This window comes from Rhamphochromis sp. 'chilingali' (assembly GCF_963969265.1).
Source record: "Rhamphochromis sp. 'chilingali' genome assembly, chromosome: 19".
Classification (NCBI taxonomy): Eukaryota; Metazoa; Chordata; class Actinopteri; order Cichliformes; family Cichlidae; genus Rhamphochromis; species Rhamphochromis sp. 'chilingali'.
The window spans coordinates 8,918,696-8,939,032 of record NC_137946.1 but is presented as its reverse complement, the minus strand read 5'-3'; the positions used below and the strand labels follow the sequence as shown (position 1 = coordinate 8,939,032).

Below are 20,337 nucleotides of genomic sequence, written 5' to 3'. Positions count from 1 at the left end.
AATACTGCATTGCGGTGAGAGTTGGCTATAACTTCCTTTCCACAACACTGACAGTATATATGTCTTTCATATAGTATGTGAATTCAGTATAAGTGTTGACTTCAAGTGGCCCTTTGCTTTTCCTTCTTTAGCCACCTACTGCTGTGTGTGACCAGGTCCACAGGCAGCTCCAGCTCATGTTATGAGTGCCTCCTACACACTGCCTTCTTGAAATCACCAGATAAATGTTCTTACATGAAAATGTACACAATGTGCTGTGGTTTGATGTGAAGGGCTAAGTAAGTCTCAAAGGTTTCACTTATCTAAAACACTTACAGCTCATTCCTGCATGTGTATGTGTGTCTGAGTATCCCCAGTTCTTCTAAAAGTGTTAGATTATGTAGACTTAAGGAGAAATGTGAACCATTAAATAAAGTTATTAGAAATTGCTTGTTAGGTTTCATTTTGAAGCTACATTGGTAGTGACAAGACTGATTGGAAAAATATTTAGTTGAAGCAAAGTAGGCCAAACAAAAGAGGGTAATTGCAATGAAAACTGTAGTTTCAGCAAAAGATCTAATTGCAGAAGTTGTCATTTTCTTTCTAATATGCTTTCTCTTATGCAGCTCTTCTCTGATTCTGTTGTATTCTTTGTTCTCATATATTTTTGAGAGTTTGTTCATTTTCTGTAGTGAATATGTTTTGTTAAAAAGTGACAGTGTTAACATGTTGTTAGCATAACCATTATTGCCTCATGTTTCTACACAAGTGGTCGGTGTATCACAAAAGGCACTAAGACTTATGCTCTGAGATATGTGAATATATCTCACAGTTCTGTGCTAGTTTACCAATGTTTTTAACACACTACGGTGAATAAGCAAATCAGTGTGGCAAGGCATTCATTAGTTGTCAGACTGTTAATCTGTTAATAACCATCATTCGTGTTGAGGAAGGATTTTGAACATGTGTATCAGGCATATAAACAAAATTTCAAAATGTGTGAGTTTATACTGTAAAGCTAACAAGCTGGACATGTTATGCTCTAACACAGAAATGTCAAACTCGAAATTTTACGTGGTCACATACGGCCCTTGAGTGAGCTGAACCAGTGAAATTACCTTTTCTGTCAGAGTAAATCATTTTAACTACACATTTAAACTCTTATACATTTTAATATAAGAAAAACAAGTGCAATTTCAACAATAAATTTCAGTTTTGTTCTTTTTTGGTTTACGTAATAAAGAAATGCCAGTGTAGTTAATAAAAGAGGTCTGCCAGACTCATTCGGTTTCAATTGTAAGAAATAAAAATAAAATGATAGAAAGATTTCTGTTAGCTCAGTGCCAGACGTGACAGAAATGCAAAGTGGAAGGTGAAAAATGGGACCTCTTTCTCATTTCATTGTTCATGTTTTAGTGTATTTTCAATTCAGTTTTATTTATACAGCACCAAATCACAACAACAGTCGCCTCAAGGCACTTATACTGTAAGGTAGACCCTACAATAATACATACAGAGAAAAACCCAACAATCATATGACTCCCTATGAGCAAGCACTTTGGCAACAGCGGGAAGGAAAAACTCCCTTTTAACAGGAAGAAACCTCCGGCAGAACCAGAGTCAGAGAGGGGCGGGGCCATCTGCTGCGACCGGTTGGAGTGAGAGAAGGAAGACAGGAGTATGAATGGCAATGGGGGAGGTCTTTATGAGTAGTGAAAAGCTGTAACCCTTATAAAAATACAGTTAGACATTCATAATTTATCCTATCCATTACATTTTACAAAGCCATCCAGTGGGCTAGATTGGAGTCTTTGGCGGCACAATCCTGGCCCCTGGGCCTTATGTTTTGCACCCCTGCTCTAACCTATCTGTGAATCATTGTGAAACATTGAAAAAAAAGGTGATGAAAGAGTGACATACAGATGTTTTCCCCCCAAATAAATATACAACTTAAAGCAAGTCATGTGAGGACCAACAAGGGGACCTATTCAGAAGAATTTCAGTAAGAAACAGGGGAGGATAGACAATTCAGGGACACAAACTATTTCAAAAGATATATACTGTACTTTACTGTTAAATGTACTCCTATAATGGTGGATGCTCATATTAAGCGGGGAAAAAAATCTCATAAAAATTCAGCTTCAGACAATTATTATTCTACACAGTCAAAGGCAAAGAGGCACTAGTAGAGTTAAAGAAAAAAATACAGGGCTCGGAAAGAGCATAACAGGTCCCCTTTAGAATTTATCTATATGCATAAACTCATTGTAAGTTAAACTGTAACTACTGAAAAATCTATAAATTGTGTGTGATGCATTTTAAGAACATTTAATTTGTTCATAGCAGCAGCACACTTGATGTGAAATGACTCATCTACTACATGTTACACTAAAAAAGACGCACACACATTCAAGCATTGCAAAGAAATTCACTCAGATATAAATGGACCCCTGATTATGTGCCTGACATTGTTGGTTTGAGTTACAGCAAGTCAACTCGTCCAAGTATATGTTTGAATAGTTAGAGCTAACGAATGGCTAGAAAAAGCTAGAGAGATTAACAGTGGCTAAAACGTTGATGCCTAGGATTAAATGTCATAAATTTAAACATTTAATTTATTTTACTTTATGTTTTAGTCTGTATCAGATTATAGGGTCACATAATTCGTGTCAGTAATACATGCAATGTCCTTTTAGAATTGAAATTGAGCTACTGCTGTAAAACCTGCATGAAATGGATTTTAGATATGAAATTTCTAAGCAAGCAGAAGAATTTGATACAGTTTGCAATTTCTTAGTGTTTTGAATCAGGCAGAACACACTTTTAAAATAACAAATATCAAGATTTGTCTGCCACACTGGATAGCAGTACGTTAGGCGGGAGTTTTCTTTCCTGCTCTAATTATCAGCTGTTTAAACAGCCACCAGCATGTCTTGAATGGGCAACGTACAGGTAAAGTAATAGCTAGCTTGCTGTTTATTTCTAAAGCCTTTTTGTGATGATTGAAGTCAGTATATATCCCCCTCTGACATTAACAAAAGCTCATTCTTTCTTGAGGCAACTGTGAAAGTCAGCAACGTCCACCATCGCTTTCATGGATCTACCTGGTGCTTGGGGAAAGTGATTAAACAAAGATTTGACAGTCACTTGTCTGCTGCTTTTAAGGTGAACTAAAATCTCCTTGAAGAAATCATTCAGCAGTTTGGGAAACACACTCATCTGCTTTCTAGTGGGGAGCTAGATAAGAAAATTGATGTCTCTCCATTCAATATAAGGCTCCAGCCACAAGCTTAGATTAGATTAGCAGGAAGACTATAAACAGGGGGGAAACAGCTAGCCTGACTCTGTCCAGTGGTGTCAAAATTGGGATCAGTGGTCTTCAGAATGTGGATAAAAGTCCTCATCTGAAATGCCAAAGACCCTAAACTGGAGCTAACTTTTAGTCTTTTGCATCTTTACCAAGGACCTCACCTACAGTATGCATGGTAAACACCGCTAGCCAGAAAAGAAAATCACCATGAAATAACAAGAATCTTGGTCCTATATTTCTTTCGACTCTGAATCCCCCACAAGAGAGATGCACATGAAAATAAGAAATTTACAGAGCAGTGGATTTTTCTTTCTGTCACACCTTGTACCAGCAGATCAGTTTTAATCAGTGGTAGATGGTGGAGCTGTTAAGCCAGTTTTGTGTAAATAACCACTGTATGTATTTCTGTGATACTGAGAGATGGGGAAAGACACAGATAATGATGGAGATTAAGATAAGGTACATCATGTCACAAACGGTTAAAAGCATCTTTCTTGTTTTGCATTTTCCATTTAAAAAAAGTATAGATGACATACAAGAAGCTGGCAGAATATAAAATCATGCAGAACTTGTAAAGATGAGTGCAAAGGTAAATGTAATATATTGTCAGTAGCACTTGTCAGTGATTCTCGGTGGTGCATTTAGGTGATCAGTAATTACTTGAGACATTTTTCTAGTTGTTAAAAAGCACTTAGTTTGGGTTATGGGGTCACGGTAAGGTTGGACTAACAGTGACGCATGTTGTAGTTTTGTTTTATTTTTAGGCGGATTTCTAAGGCAGCCTTTTCATAAATGCTGGTAGCACCACACAAGTGTCCAGGTCTATGTGTCTACATGGCAGTCATTATGCTTTCATCCATTTTCCTTGGCTCTGCTGACCTCTATGTTTGATTTACTGTTATTTCTACACCTTTTTGTGTTTGTGTCTGTGTGTTTCCTAAACAGTGTGCTTACCCCCTTAGAAATGAATAATGTATTGAGCAAGCGGACGTGTATACGATGCTCGAGAGTGACAGATCCCTATCTTAGCTGCCATGCTATGAATAATCTTTAGCTTATTTTCTGAAGTGGTATCTCAGGGTTCTGGTCGAATTGTCTAAAAGCTAAATAAGCCTGCTTGATTGAACTAATGGCATAGAGCCAAGATCTGGCACCGAGTCTTGTCTTTCAGCTTAATCTTTTGGTCACGGACACATTGACCACCCTCGCTCCCCCCCCCCCCCCCCCCCCCCCCCCCACACACACACACACACACACACACACACACTAAAGCCTCTTCCAAGTCACTTCCAGATCAGGAAACTTTGAACCCAACATGTGGCCCATAAGTCCTGTCCACAGGTAATTAGGTTTGATGGTTAGTTGAGCAGAAGCATAGATTTTATCCTTCTCTCCGTCTTGCCTCCTGGAGGGTTGCCTCAACTTGTTTTTGATAAGCCTACTGCCAGCCCAGCATCAGTCTCTTCCAGCTGAACACACATTGTAAAAGCCACCAAGGAGCAGTCATCCCTTTTTAAAGATGAGTTACCCACTAAAATAAAATTATGTAGACAGAGAAAGGTGTGTGTCACAACACGACTGAATATACAGCCCCATTTCCGCTGGAATCGCTAACTGCTTTGCATATGTGATTCTGTTCAGTTAAATCACAGCTTCCCCCCCCCCCCCTCTCCCTCCAGAATTTTGGGCGAAGCAAACTGTGTTGGATGTTTTCATGATACACGGGAATATGTTAATGCTCCTTCCCACTGACGCACAGACCAACTGGTGTGAATATTGTCCCAGCAGAAATTGTATTTCATTAAATTCAGTGAATTGGTTTGACCAAATTAGTGTCACTTAACATTTTTATGGGTTTGTGTGCAGACCTCTTTTTAGTTCCTTTTTTAAATATTTAGTGGTACCAGAGAGGACAACATTTCCTAAAGAAATAAAAAATAAAAAAAAGTTTAATTTAAAAGGAACTCTTAGCATGCAAACTCTGTCATAGTATGAGTGGGTGGGTAGAAGAGGCAGAATTACATGTGAAACAGCTTTTATTTGATTTGATTAGAACTTCATGTGAATGTGATATGAGGGGAAGACTAAAAGGACAGGCGTTATTGTGCTCAAGTGTCGAGTTGATTGCATTAAATCATCTGCCAGCAAGTCATCCAGCTGCCAACTCACTGCATTGAATAGGAGGATAATTGTGTATAAAAAATTTTTGCTTTCATTGACAAAAATAGCCTTGGGCTATCAAAAAACTAGAGCTGCTCTGACATTATAGCTGTTTCTAAATAAAATTCTCCAGCACCGATGTTTGGTTGTCACATAGTGATATACAATTTTGCCATGTTTCAAACTGTACAAGTTACCGAGAAATATACATCAGGCTTTCAGCGTCCTTCATGTTGATTGGTTTGTTTTTGACTTTCTGAGCAGAGCAAACCAGGAAAACAGAAGGTGTCCCCTTCAAGTTGGCACACACTTCAAGTATTTTGATATTTTAATTCATTCAAATTAAGTGTGTTGTTTCTGGACAAATCAGACTCGGGAAGCAATTGACATTTTGCCATCAGCTTGTGCCGTGCTTGCTTTAGACTGTTTAAAGCAGAGCTGATATGTGGGTAGAAGTGACATGCTCAAACTATTGTACATCTTAATAGGAAAATGAAATTGCACATGAAAAAGCACAAAGCAAGCTCATTAGAAAAGACACAACTTTTGAGTTAATTTATTTCTTGAAATAAAAGTTGGCCATCTGGTTTGCAAAGTGACTGTGTTAGTCTTGATATGCATTGGACTGGATGTGCTTTTATCCCATTTATTTACCAATGTGGAATTGCTATGTTGGTCCACAAACATATTAATTTCCACATAAAAGCTTTAAACCCGTGGGAGTCAGGCTCGTTGCTAACAAATAATGACAGATACTCCTTTATTCTTTGGGGAGAAACATGCTTCTTTTTTTACAGCCTTTGTTCACTCAATGTATGTGATCTTTAGTTTGTTCCTTTCAGGTCTCGTCAGTAAATTTTTTGATTACAGTGTATTTTCTGTTGTGCTATGGTGGTTCCAATAAATACTGAATCACTGTGCTATCACCAAAACCACATCGCTTCTTTATGTTGTTGTCTGATCTGTTTTGTCTTATACGTGTGTGTGTGTGTGTGTGTGTGTGTGTGTGTGTGTGTGTGTGTGTGTGTGTGTGCGGACATTTTTGCTGTGAGACTCACTGGTATGCATAGACTGCATATAACAGATAGATGTATCCACTCTGATGTTGAGAGGTTATCTATTGAAAACTGGAGTTAAGCTAGCACAAGCTTGGTTAGCAGTGTGCATCCACAGACTATATGCGGGTATCAATCAGATGTAGATCACTGCTGATTTATACTTAGCAATATAAATCAGCAGGGTGATCGTGGCTCAAAGAGTTGGCAGTTCGTCTTGTATTTGGAAGGTTGCCGGTTCGAGTCACGGCTCCGACAGTCTCGGTCATTGTGTCCTTGGGCAAGACGCTCCACCCGTTGCCTACTGGTGGTGGTCAGAGGGCCCAGTGGCGCCAGTGTCCGGCAGTCTTGCCTCTGTCAGTGTGTCCCAGCCCCAGGGCACCTGTGGCTACAATGTAGCTTGCCATCACCAGTGTGTGAATGTGTGCATGACTGAATGTAGTGTAAAGCGCTTTGGGGTCCATAGGGACTAAGTAAAGCGCTATACAAATACAGGCCATTTACCAAATATTTCTCTAAGCCAATCTGAATGATGTACTTCTTGAACTTCACAGCAAGCTATATTATTATCAGATAACTCCCTTTTGAAATAACCCAGACCAACAACACAGAAACATTTTAGAGTTCTAGTAAGATGAAGTCACACCCTCATGATGTGTAAGTTTAAACCCTAATACGGTTTATGTGGGTGAGTTACAAAAATAAATGACCTTTCTACAGTGGTCACGAAGGGGAATTTAGCGATAGAGACCAACATCTTACTTAACATGTGTCTTATATAATTTAAGCAATGTTTGCAAAATGAACATCCAGTTTCTTTGGGTTTATTTTTTGCCTCTATGGTAATTAGCACCTTTGTTATCTTTGTGACTTTTTTCTTCCATCTTTGGCAATTTTCTTTCTTCTTTTTGGCAATCATTTCTCTAAAAAGAATGTCGATAAGCACATGATGCGCTTCGGAAAGTGAATGGCATTTACACAGCATGGAAGTTGTCTCATGTCGCAACAGATTTGAATTAGCAATGTGGCACATACATCAGAATTATGTCTGTATATTGGTTAAATGTGGAGAAAAGACATTTGTATTGCAATAGCGTTTCTCTTTTAATTGGAAATCATTTAACTAAATTGCCACATTGCCATCTGGTTTGAGGATAAAACAGATACAAAAAAGATGCAATCGTCCATTTACATAAAGGAGATGAAGTTGTCAGTATAAATGGAGTTTCAGATTGTGACACGTCACAGACGTGGTTCACGTCTTCCAGCGAGTTAAGGCTGATTTGGTTACCCATGTCAGACAAAAGCTCTCACACAAAGTAGTTGATTTAGATCTGATTGCTAACAATCATGTTCATTATTAATATCTTCAAATGCCCTGTGTTCTCATTCTCATTTAGCCTTTTTTTACTGCTAGTTTGTATTTGTAATACTGTGTCAGTATCTGCATTTATTCCTACCTTCATCATCACTGACACACTCCTCTACTTTTCCTCTCTTGTCTGGCTGGTTGCCCAGGCATTGGCAGCTTGCACATGTGGCCAAAGTGTAAATCAGATTCAGACTTTCCATTCAAGTGCCCTGCTCGAGGGACTAGACTGGCCTTTATTCTGACCTTGTGGACCTTTTTATAGGCTCAGAAACGAGCAGCAGAAACGAGATAGCGCCACAGTTCACAGAGAAATGAACAGCGTGTGTCTCTTCCCTTTTATTAAGATATGACCTTATGGCATTTTGGAAATTTTGTGTTTTTTGAGTGTAGCATGCTCTGTAAATGATCCAAATTTAAATATCCTCATGGAAATAAAGAGTGCTGTGAGTAGATTTTGATTTTCTCTCCGGTGTGATTAGGGTTTCTTGTAAGCGACACTCTCCTTTCGGAGCAGAGCTCACTCTTTTCAGGGGTAGCTTTGTTTTTTGGTCTTAGTGTCCCCACAGCTGATGCTCTGAAGAGACTTTGACAGGGCTCAAGCTGTTCAGTCCCCCACTCCCTCCTTCTTTCTCTGTCCTCCCCCTATCTCTCCCCTCCATCACACCTGATTGCATTTGACAAATGCCCCTATTGGCTCCATATCATCAGGTGCAGTGGAGGCAGTGTAAGACTATATTACTCTGCCCATATACCACATCTGTTCTCCATTTTGCATGGCTGACACACTTGCGACTGAAAGGTTCGAATGGGGCCAAGGCTGTGTCACTGGAAAAGGGTTGATGGTTCCATTGGCAAATGGAAGTCTTAGTGAATCTGTTGGACACGGCATCCACCATCACGGCTAATCTGTTGTGTAGAATGTGATGTGCCTTATCTGGTGCTGAAAATGTGGCGTTGTATGCATCACAGAACAGAGCAAGGCAGCTCCATGCAAATACTGTTCGAAAATAAGGTTTTGTCTTTGTGTCTGTAGATGTATGTGCGGTATGTTTTGGATTAAAAGCATAACTTGAAATTCTTAAACATTACTGCTGTTATTAGTGTTGTTATTTTTATTGATAATGCATTTCCATGGTTTTATATTATCTGTATAGGCTGCAATCTAGGGCTGCCACAAACGATTATTTTAATAGTCGACTAGTCAGCGATTATTTTTGCGATTAGTCAACTAATCAGATGTAATCTGGTGTAAATTCTCGACCATCTCACACTTCTGTTTAATCAGTTTTCTGTTTGACGTTTATTCAGCTGTGTGAAAACAAAGGAGGAACCCACCCGGGGGATTAATAAAGTTTTATTTTATCGAATCTAATCTAATAACTTTAATCTCAGCCAAACTGATTTACTCACGAACAAATAAAACACTAAAAAAAAAGCCAAATAATAAAATTTTTAGGTTATCTAAGTGATTTATATGTTACATTTAACCTGAGTAGCGAAAGACCGCGGTGATCTGAAAATGATGTGCCGGGAGTTTGCCGTTCTCGGCGGCTCTAGTGACCCTCGAGCTCCCGGCTTGCTATCGAGCTGGTGACTAACGGTGTGTTCACACCGAACGCGATGGACGCGAATAAAACGCCCCAAACGCCCCTAATTTGACGCGTGTACATTCGCGTCTCAACGCGTGTCCAAGAAAAATCCATCGCGCGTCAAAATATGATATTTTGACGCGCGTGAACCGGAAATGTGGGAGGAATGTGGGAGGGAGTTGTGCCAGACCGGTATCTTTGCAAGATGGCAGCTATCGAGCTAGCGCTTGAAGAGAGAGTCTCCCTTCTCTATGTACTGTGGAGAGCAGAGCAGCAGCGTAAAAGACGTCCTCGCCGTACCTGGGTCCATCAGGTCCTCCAGAGGCATGAGCAGTTTGGTGAGTTTCACCACTTGCTCCAGGAGCTGCGCCTGGATGACGGCCGATTCCAGCGCTATCACCGTCGGCCAGTTTGAGGACCTGCTTTCCCTCGTCGGTCCCAGCATCGCCCGCCTAGACACCAACTACAGACGCTCAATCCCACCTGCAGAGCGCCTGTCCGTCTGCCTGAGGTTAGTAAAACTATTTAATACGGTAGTCCTTTATTGATATCTGTGCTAATATGCTAATCCATCCAGTTATACACTGCTAACATGGATGTGCTATGCTAACAGTGAATGCTGTCGGTGTTTACTGAAAGCAAACTGTGGTACAGAGACGACTCTTTATAATATTTCTAGTGATACTCAGAAGGTCTCATGAAGCCCCGATTTAATTCGATTTATGCTGTTATCAGTGTTTGAATGATAGCATGGCTGTGGTGTCACATCAATGTATGCGCTCGGTGTTTGCTGATATCAAACTGTAGCATTAGGACCACTGAGTTAACCTTTGTAGTGATACTCACTCCTTTTTATTTAGACCTGGTTTAATTCTGGGATAGTTGAATATTTGTATATAATCCCTGCAGCTGTCAGACTCTATAGCAGGGGTCACAGCCTTTATTAAAACAGAGTTAGATAAAACTGAACAGTTTGGTTCATCTCTAGTTACATGGTTCTATCTTGATAAGCTGTCTTATCACAGATTAATTTTTCAAAAATATTAATGATTTAAGCAAGGAAAGGGCTACATGTCAACATACAACTCTTTATTTCTATTAATGTCTCACTTCATTCCTACCTGATTGACATGTTTAGGAATTATGAGTGATTGGCTCACTGTAGTTGTGAAAGTTGCTACCAATCAAATTATGATATGTTAAAGTTAAAATAAAACACAACTGTTTTAGATATTATCTAATATACATTTTGTAATTATCCTTATAATTACAAAATGTTTTATGTAAGATTTAAGTTTTGTGATTTATATCTGACATCACAAAAGTATTTTGGAATTTGAATAATGTATTTTGTAACTGCAGTACACATAATACTGATTTTGAACAATTTTGTCCAGGTTCCTTGTCACCGGGGACTCCTTCAGGACCATCGCGTTCAGTTTCAGAGTCGGTGTGTCCACGGTGAGCCAGATCACCCCCCAGGCAGTGACGTCCATCTGGGACTGTCTAGTGGACGACTTCATGGCTGTGCCTTCACCTGGAGACTGGCGGTCCATCACAGAGGGATTCCAGGAGCGCTGGAACTTTCCTCTGTGCTGTGCAGCTCTGGATGGGAAGCACATCCAGACAAAGGCACCCCATATAGCATATAGGAGACACACACATTGATATACACTAAATATTTATTTCATTTCTTTTTTGTGGTGCCCAAATTGATGCACCTGCTTGATTTTGTTTAAACAATTATTGCACACTTTCTGTAAATCCAGTAAACTTCTTTTCACTTCTCAAATATCACTGTGTGTGTCTCCTGTATGATATTTAACTGACATTTTTTATTGTAACAACCAACGATTTATACAGGAAAATAATGTCTATTAACAAGGTTGCCCAAACTTCTGCATCCCACTGTATCAGTATATTTTGTCATTAGTATAATATGAAATAAATTCTACATGTGTCAAGTTGTGTGCCAACATTTGCTGTGTAGTAGAACTGAGACATTAGTCATTATAAACATTTATTTGAAATAATATTAAAAGTCTCAAACAGAAAAACATTAAACATAAATATATAAAATATAAGAATTTACAGAGAGACAGGAATAAAAAGGACCAGCTGCTCTCCAGAGCAGGAACAAGGCTGAGGAGGAAATGCTCCATTGGAGACTGGTGTGGCCTCTTCAGGGACTCCAGGATGGCCAGCTCCACCGCCGATGGACCGTCCTGGGACCCGTCCCTCATCTGCCTCGGAGCCGTCCTCCTCTGTGGGCCTGTAAAACAGCACAAAACACAAAGAAATGAGAAGACTGCTACTAGATTTTAATTTCAACATTGAAAAAAAAACAAAACAATAACAGGATATAATCAGATTGGTTGTAGATATTTAGTAAAGGTGATCACAAGGGAATCCCACCGACTAAAAAGGTATCAGTGCTTGCTGTACATATCTGTGGGTGCAGCAGCAGGAGCTCAGGGACTGGGGATGCTCTGCTGCAGAATCAGTTGGTTCTATCAATACAGTATTAAATGTTAACAGGTTGGATATAATAATCGTAGAGTAGACAGTGGTCCCTCATTTATTGCAGGGGTTCTCAGAATAACTAGCCCCTGGTCACAGTTCTCACAATTGATTCTCAAAGTGCAAACCTTTGTAGATTGCAAAACGTAAAAGTATTATTATGCCGCGGTTTGTCTTCATCTGCCCGCCACTTTCGTGCGCCTTTTTCCCTCACGGTGCAGGTGTGTATTTCCGAATGAGGCTCATAGTTATGGGTGTTTTTGTGCTGTTTTTTCTATTGGACGCGATGGTTATCAAAACCAAACGTGATAAATTTGGCAAGCGCAGGAGATTTGTCAATCAGGCTGCAGAATGCAATGCTGTACTGTGCAATAAAAAAATCAGCGAAAAAGCAAAGCAGTGACGGATGAACAGCGGGACCACTGTGTGCTGTTTATTAATAAACAATAAAATATATTCCTAAATGACAACATGCATAAAAGCAGAACGGTATTTGTACGTCAGTGGGAAAATAGCGGTGGCTTGCTAGCTTTTGTGCGGCTTCCCCGGGTCAGTGAAAACTTTCAAAAGAGAAATGAATGAACTTACCAGGTTGCCCGATCTCTTCACATATCTTCCTCCAAGCTCGGTCCTTTTTATTCCTGTCTTGGTACTGAAAGCAGCTGGTGTTGTACAGCTCCGAGTTGTTTGCTACCGCATTGATTAGCCTTCCCCTCCATTGAAGTATGAAAGGCTTTGGCTGGATCTGCCCCTTTGACCTAGGTAACAGCCACGTCACCAGGCTCCTGATTGGTTGTCGCGGCGCGATTTGACGCTGGAGTTCAGATTTTTCCAACTCGAGCGGTAGACGCGAAACGCGCGTATGCACAAAATGCAACACAAAAACTCACGCGCGTGGTTTTATTCGCGAGTCAAACGCGCCAGACGCGCTACACTGACGCGCGTTTCACGCGTTTTGGCGTTTTCGCGACGCAAATCTGCTTCCGAATTTTCGCGGGACCCGCAATCGCGCGTCATCGCGCCTTTCCATTGACTTTACATGTAAACCTGACGCTCTATTCGCGTCCATCGCGTTCGGTGTGAACACACCGTAACAGACATCTCCGAAAATGTCGGAGTACGTCGGTGCACTTTTGCAAATATCTGATATCTTGATAAACCGAGCAGATATTTGAAATTTACACAGCTACATTCTCGCCTGGAAATATGTTAAAAGTGTATTTTGTGACCCAGAAAGAGAAATAAGTGTAATATTAAAACTGAGTAGCTGCCACCATTGTTGGAAACGGGAATTGGCTGAGCCACGCTATGAATCCTGGGATAGGTTGGGCCACGAAGGTTTTACACCAGACCCATCCTTCAAATCTGGGGAAAAAGAGAACGCAGTTGAAGGAGTCTTTGAATTTGGACAGCCTTCGTCGCAACACTGTAACGTAATTGGCCTATAAATGCGGCCTCTGAAGGATGCGGCCCTTGAATTTGGACATAGCTACGATACCAGAGGGTGCTTCTTCTTCTTCGGGGTTTAACGGCAGCTGGCATCCTCGTAGATGCATTGCTGCCATCTTCTGTTTCAGTCCGTTATTACACTCTTAAAACCTACTTATGCCTGCGTCTTTCAGGATCGTCAAACGACGCATCGACTATTAAATTAGCCTTCAACGATTTTGATAGTTGACGTAATCGTGACTAATCGACTAATCGTGGCAGCCCTACTGCAATCACATAATTACAGTGCCAATGTATTATTGTAAAATCTTTATTTTAAAAATCATTTCTGTTTCACCGATCTACTTTAAATGATTGCTAATTAATTATCCATTATTAGTCAGACAGAGTTAAAACTTTCTTAGTTCAAACCTGGTCGACGTATTTTTAAAGATAGATATTAGCTAACAGCTCAGTCACAGTAGAGTAAAAACAGGGCAGCTACCTCTTTGTGTCTAGGAAAAATTGATGGTTTGCATTGATTTTTTTTTTCCTGCTTTCAGCAAAGTAGTTTTGGTGGCCAATGGCGGTCGACTATACAACACTCTCAACCTCTTGGCGACCACTTTCAGTGGCAAGGTGATTGCACAGGTCGCCTATTGGGAGGCAGCCTGTCTTCAAACAATTGCAATTTGACTCAGACTGACAGCAATCACTCTCAGACAGATTGGAGAAGTGCAAAAAATTGCAGTCTAATTTTTAAACACAGTCTGCACTGATGAGTGCAATTCATCTACAATTTAAAATTCATATCTCTGCAATCAGGCACTTTACTCAACTGGTTAAAAACTGTTTGTATTCTGCTTTTATTCCTATATAAAAGCAAATTTATTAAGCACCTGTCATTTTCCAGTTAAAATCACAGTCCTGCGCCAACTACCTCAATATTTGTGGTGGACGTTCTGTTTCAAATCTGTGAGGTTATAGCTAAATTCACTTTAGCACCTGACTGACAGGGGTTACAGACATGATCCTCGTCTCAGACCACTAACGGCAAATGATCAGAAGTTTATTGTTGTTTCCAACTACTGTTTTCCTTAGTATGACTATAGCGTAATCATTCACAGCTTTATTTCTACTTGGCCAGCTTGACCTGTGACACGTCTCCTTACTGGCAGATTATGAAATACAGACTTTGAAAGTGACTTTGGGGAGATTTAAGTGGGGAAAACGAAAATAAAATCAGTGGAGTGCCTCCTACTAGGGAGAGACGCTGAAGGACTGTCATGGCCTGCGTCTCATCAGCAGGAATGCAGGTAGGGCTGGCACAGTAGTCACCATGTGGCGGCAAGGTTAGGTCACATCAGCCGCTTCTGACTCTCCTATAAAGAGGATGCGTAGTTGAAAGGGAGCACTGGAAAACGCTCTCCTTTACCTCAATTTCTCTTGGTCATTATCTTTCGAATAGTCTTTTGTCAAGAAGAAAGAAATTGAAGAGGTGAGGCACAACAGAGATGATTGAAAAATACTAAAAAAAACAAAACAGAAAAGCACAGGGTGGGATGTGAGACTGTGCCAGAAAGACAGGTAAATCTATGAGGTCGCTCATGTGTGTCATGTGTTTTCATGAGTCAAACAGACACTGCACTGTTGGGTGGTAATTGGACGCCTTCCTGGGAGAGGTGGCCGCAGCTCTGCTTTGCCTTTGGGCCACCTTCAACAGTCTGAGCCTGCTGTAATTGGCAGAGCACATTGCTTAGCTCATGCTATGCTCTAACTTAGACTGCATTCTGGCTGTGTCAGTGATTCATCGATAACCAGTTAATCATCAAGACTTTTGATCAATCCGAACTATCAGTGCATTAGTAATCCTAGAGTCTGTTGTAGTAGTTCATTTAATGGCTCAAAAACCTTATTTACCCAGCCTTATTGCAGCAGATTGTCCCAGGAACGTTGGGTTATCACACTCTAAGAGAGAACACTGGCTGGAGGTCTCCAATCAACGAAGCAGCCTCATTCATGGTGGCCTGGTGCTAGCTAAACTTAACACTGTCCTCAGGCATGAAAACACATCACATCAAACAGAACATGACTGCAGGAACAATAATACGGCTAATCTGAGAACTTGAACCTGATTTGTGTTCTTTTTCCAACATCTTTTTAAAGGACAGCTATCAGCTTGAAATCTTTGCATTAGTGGCTGGCGTTAGATTCTCAACACAGATTTTGAGTTTTAAATGATAACACATCACTTCTAGGGACATTTGATGTGTTCTGTCAGTACAGTGCAGGCTTTGGTAATTACTCTGACTGCCAGAAGGGGGAGACAGTATTTCTGCAGTGCTGATTTGAAAGAAGAGGCATGAATTTTTTGTGTGATGAACGTTAACAATATAATGATTGTGTACATCCGAGATGGACAGTTTTTAATTAACCTGCTTCAGGTTTGCATGCCGTTGCAGCCGCTTTGTCTTAAGCTTAGTAAGTGTGGTTACTTATCTGTGTTGTTTCTCCCAGCTGTGCTGTTTCTCCCAGCCCACCCATTAGTTTAAATTGGGATGGGGGGGCTAAAGAATGGGGGGGGGCGGCGCCATATGGTAGGTCCTTGACTGTGACAGCCTGACACATTAGTCATTGATGGCTCACAGCTTCTCAGATGATAGGCATTGCTTAAAAAGTGACCTACAAACACACATACACTCGCTCACACACTTAATTGATTCTGAAACACTCTTACAGTAAATACAGAGGCATTTCTACCAAGGTCGTGTCGGCTCAGACGGTTTGACAGCTATGTGTTTGTAGAAACGCTGAAAGGAGAGGCAAAGTAAGTCTGAAGAGGATAATCATAGCCATGCTATAGATTGTTCTCTGTCCATTTGCTCAGTTAATTTCATGCAGCATAAGAACATTGTGCATTTTACCACAGCATTTTCCAAAATTCAATGATTGGCCTGATAGTGCACTACAGTTGGCACTCAAAACAGAAGGCATTCCTGTTCCTAGTGTAAGTGGCACAGGAAGGGGTCGCCCTTCTTCTTTGGAGGTATCGTTTTTTCCCCCACCGTGTCTGGTTTTTGGCAGTTTTGAATTTTTGCGACCGAGCTTTACATGAATTCAGTAAATTCCTCTCACCAATAATGTGTGTAGTGTGTTTAGTATTTGACAGCACAGTGACTATGTAGTTTCCCCAGTGTTTGCTTTCTGTAATAGAGTGTAAGAGTTGATAATAGCTTAGTAGACCTGAAACAATATGCTATGTTACAGTCAGAAAGGCCTGTGCAGCAGTATGGATGAGATTAGCAGCAGCCTGAGGGAGCTGTAAGCCTTTTTCCCTCTTCTCTACTTTTAACTCTCCTCAAAAGCGCCAAGCTGCTTGCATGTTCTGTTTGAAATGTGTCATCAGCTGTCCTGGCAGGTACGTTGCCACATATACCCCTGAAGTGGCAGCACTTGTGGCCTGCAAAGGTCATTTGTAGGAGTGGGTTAAATGTCCCCCAGAGGAGGGAGCAGACAGTCTGTGATTTGTGTGAGTTTAACGCGGCTGGAGCTGCTCCGTCTTTCGGAATGACCTTGACCAATTCCCCCTCAGTTTTAACTTAAAAGTCACTCTCTAGAAAACTGTCTAGCCGCCTTGTGTCAGATATGCCAGAAGTCATTAGTCTTAGTCTGATTGGGGATCTTAAGAAATTAGAAAAAGGGACTGCCATTAGAGGTCAAGCCATCACCACAGCAGCACACAAAACACATCCTCTGTTTTGGTTTAATCCAATTAGACATCCACTGAAGCTTCAGTTGTTTTCAGGCAAGCCTGATTAACTTTGTTGTGAAAAGCTGTGCTTGCTCCTGTTATTTTTCTCCTTTCTTGTGTTTGCTCAAGAGATTATCAACCTTTTCTATCTACTCTTTTACATGCTTTAATTTTACCTGTGCGACAGCAGCTTAAAATACACACAGCTGTTTGGATTATCAGCATTGTGTTATTGAGCTAGAACGTTTGATATTGACCAAAGTAAAATTGTAATTTGTAGACAGAGAAATTTAAGTTTTTTGCTTTCACAAGCCCACATGACTGAAATCAAACCGAATTAAGATGTCTGGTCAAAAAAACCCAACCCCGTCCACAATCATTGGTTCGGTACGCATATGTATTGAACAATTCAAAATTTTGTGTTGAGTGCTCCGCCTAGGCTGCACTGTTGAGCGCAGATCCACTGAGCGCAGTGCAAGCTAGCAAGACAGAAGCTAAGCTCGTTGCAGCATGGCTACTGCCTCAACGCTACCCGAAACTGAACCTCCCCCACCCTCATTCAGATCTGGCGTCTGGAACTATCTTGGCTTTCGTGTGAAGCATGACCCTGATGGTAAGACAGCCGTTAGCACATGATTCTCCTTATGGGGACCTGATATGTTTAATATGCTGCTGAGAATATAGCCCAGAGAAAGTGTATAGTATAGCTTTTATTTTGGGAAGAGCCATTTCTCTGTAATAAACTCTCTTTTCCAAAGATGAGTGATTTCTTGATCAGATAGATTTATTATTTTGCTGTTTCAGCAACATTAAATTTAAAAACTGTACTTTTGAGTTAAAATATATATTTATAATTTTAATGAATGACAAATTAAAAAGGCATGAAAATTTTTTCGAACCGTGAATTTTGTGCACCCCTAATATATATATATATATATATATATATATATATATATATATATATATATATATATATATATATATATATATATATATATATATGTGTGTGTGTGTGTGTGTGTGTGTGTGTGTGTGTGTGTGTGTGTGTGTGTGTATATATATATACACACACACACACATATATACACACACACATATATATATACACACACACACATATATATATACACACACACACACACACACACACACACACACACACACACACACATACATATATATATATATGTGTGTGTGTGTGTATATATGTGTGTGTGTGTGTGTATATATGTGTGTGTATATATATCTGTGTATACACACACACACACACACACACACACACACACACATATATATATATATATATATATATATATATATATATATATATATATATATATATTAGGGGTGCAACGATACACAAAATTCACGGTTCGGTTCGGTTCGATACTTTGGTGTCACGGTTCGATATTTTTTCGATACAAAAAAATGTTCATGCATTTTTAATTTGTCATTTATTAAAATTATAAATATATATTTTAACTCAAAAGTACAGTTTTTAAATTTAACCCTAACCCTTGTGCGTGTTTTTTATTTTGACAGCGAATGCGCACCTGCGGACCACTTATGTGCAGAACCGGTTATATAGCTCGTCATATTGCAGCCACAGAAATTCTTTTGTCCATGAAACCATAAAGCTGCACTTTCTTTTTGCCTTATAGTCTGATTTGTCATAACTTTTCCATTTTGCGGTAAGCTTTTCTTTGGCTGTCACTTCTTCACCCTGACCTGTCTTATTTGGCTCAGCAGAACTAAAATATATATCCTGCTGCTTTTACACACACACACACACACACACACACACATAACGGTCAGCGATTCTCTGCGCGATGAACCTCTCACATGTTTAAGCTTGCTGCGGGAGATTTCACTTGTCATGTTTGCGTAGTAAGCTAACGATTGATAAGACGATGTCAGAGGAATTGGTGCGCAAATTATCATCACTCACCAATCAGTGCTGTCGCTCTCTATACACAGTTCGCGTGATTGCAAAGTGAAAGCAAAAAACAGGCGCAAATTCAAACGCGATTTCAATATGTCACATATTGACAGTGGCTCACCGATGCCAATGAATTACCCAGCTACATTTCTGAAAGAATGCAAAAGCATTGACATATATTTTTCCTTCCTACGATAGGCCGACGGGCAGGGCAGAGATAGATTTTGGTAGCCCGACTGGAAAAATCGCTAGCCCCGGGACGTCGGGCTAGCGATTTTGCGAGCCCTGTATCTGATTGAGGAATCACTCATCTTTGGAAAAGAGAGTTTATTACAGAGAAATGGCTCTTTCCAAAATAAAAGCTATACTATACGCTTCTTCTGGGCTATATTCTCAGCAGCATATTGTAGCGGGTCAGGGCTGTTCGGGGTTCTGTTTGTACAGTTATGTTTTGTTTATGTTGCCATAGTGACGGGTGATGCCCTCTCGCTGCGACGGTGTGTCCTTCCGGGGTCAGAGGGCGCCCTGTGTGTTGTTGTTGTTGCTGCTGTGCGGCGGTTGCTGCGCTGAGCAGTTAGCTAGCGGCAGTGTTCTTCTGCAGATGTCAATAAACGGCTGTGCTCCCTGGCTAGCTCACGGGAAGCAAGACCAAACGACACCTCCGTCTCCACCTTGTCTGATTAAACATATCAGGTCCCCATAAGGAGAATCATGTGCTAACGGCTGTCTAAATGACTCGGGTAAAGTTTGTAGCATGCTTGTTGTTTTTGTCTGCTTCCACTTGTCTTTGCACTAGGATGATGTCGGCGTAAACGTGCAGTCATATTCGTTGTGTTCCCACTAGTGCTGTCAGCGTTAATCTAGTTGAAATGACGTTAACGCCACAACACGGCAAATCTCCGTTAACGAGCTACCCCTGATCGCCCTGTGCATGGGACTAGACGCCCAACACGTTAACGAGCTAACTGCGCTAACACACTAGTTCCCACCCATGTAGTTGAGCATTGCGTGGCACATCCAACATACTGTTTTACTTTAGTCCATGACGTGCTTACCTTCAGGGTCATACGTCACATGAAAACCAAAATAATTCCAAACGCCACATCTGAATTAGGGTGGGGGAGGTTCAATTTGCCATGTTGCAAGGAGAGCTTAACTTCTGTCTCGCTAGCTTGCCCTGCGCTCTTCCTTCTGACGTCTGTGTTGAGCGCTCAGTGGATCTGCGCTTGACAGT

The 20,337-nt window shown here is 40.6% G+C and overlaps 2 protein-coding genes and 1 long non-coding RNA gene across 9 annotated transcripts in view; 2 read left to right on the top strand and 1 right to left on the bottom strand.

Annotated features, from left to right (window-relative positions):
• msi2b (musashi RNA-binding protein 2b) overlaps positions 1-20,337 on the top strand; it is a 285,592-nt gene that overhangs the window by 93,940 nt on the left and 171,315 nt on the right. The window lies entirely within an intron of this gene.
• Positions 9,465-11,386, top strand: LOC308386845 (uncharacterized protein). Its single transcript, XM_080866654.1, has 2 exons — positions 9,465-9,976; positions 10,863-11,386. Exons 1-2 carry the CDS (start codon positions 9,717-9,719, stop codon positions 11,131-11,133), a joined length of 531 nt encoding a protein of 176 aa, XP_080722780.1. The 5' UTR covers positions 9,465-9,716; the 3' UTR covers positions 11,134-11,386.
• Positions 11,473-13,071, bottom strand: LOC308386846. The gene is made up of 2 exons (XR_013969857.1): positions 12,574-13,071; positions 11,473-11,737 (listed from the first exon to the last, which is right to left on the bottom strand). It is a non-coding gene; the product is annotated as an uncharacterized lncRNA (long non-coding RNA).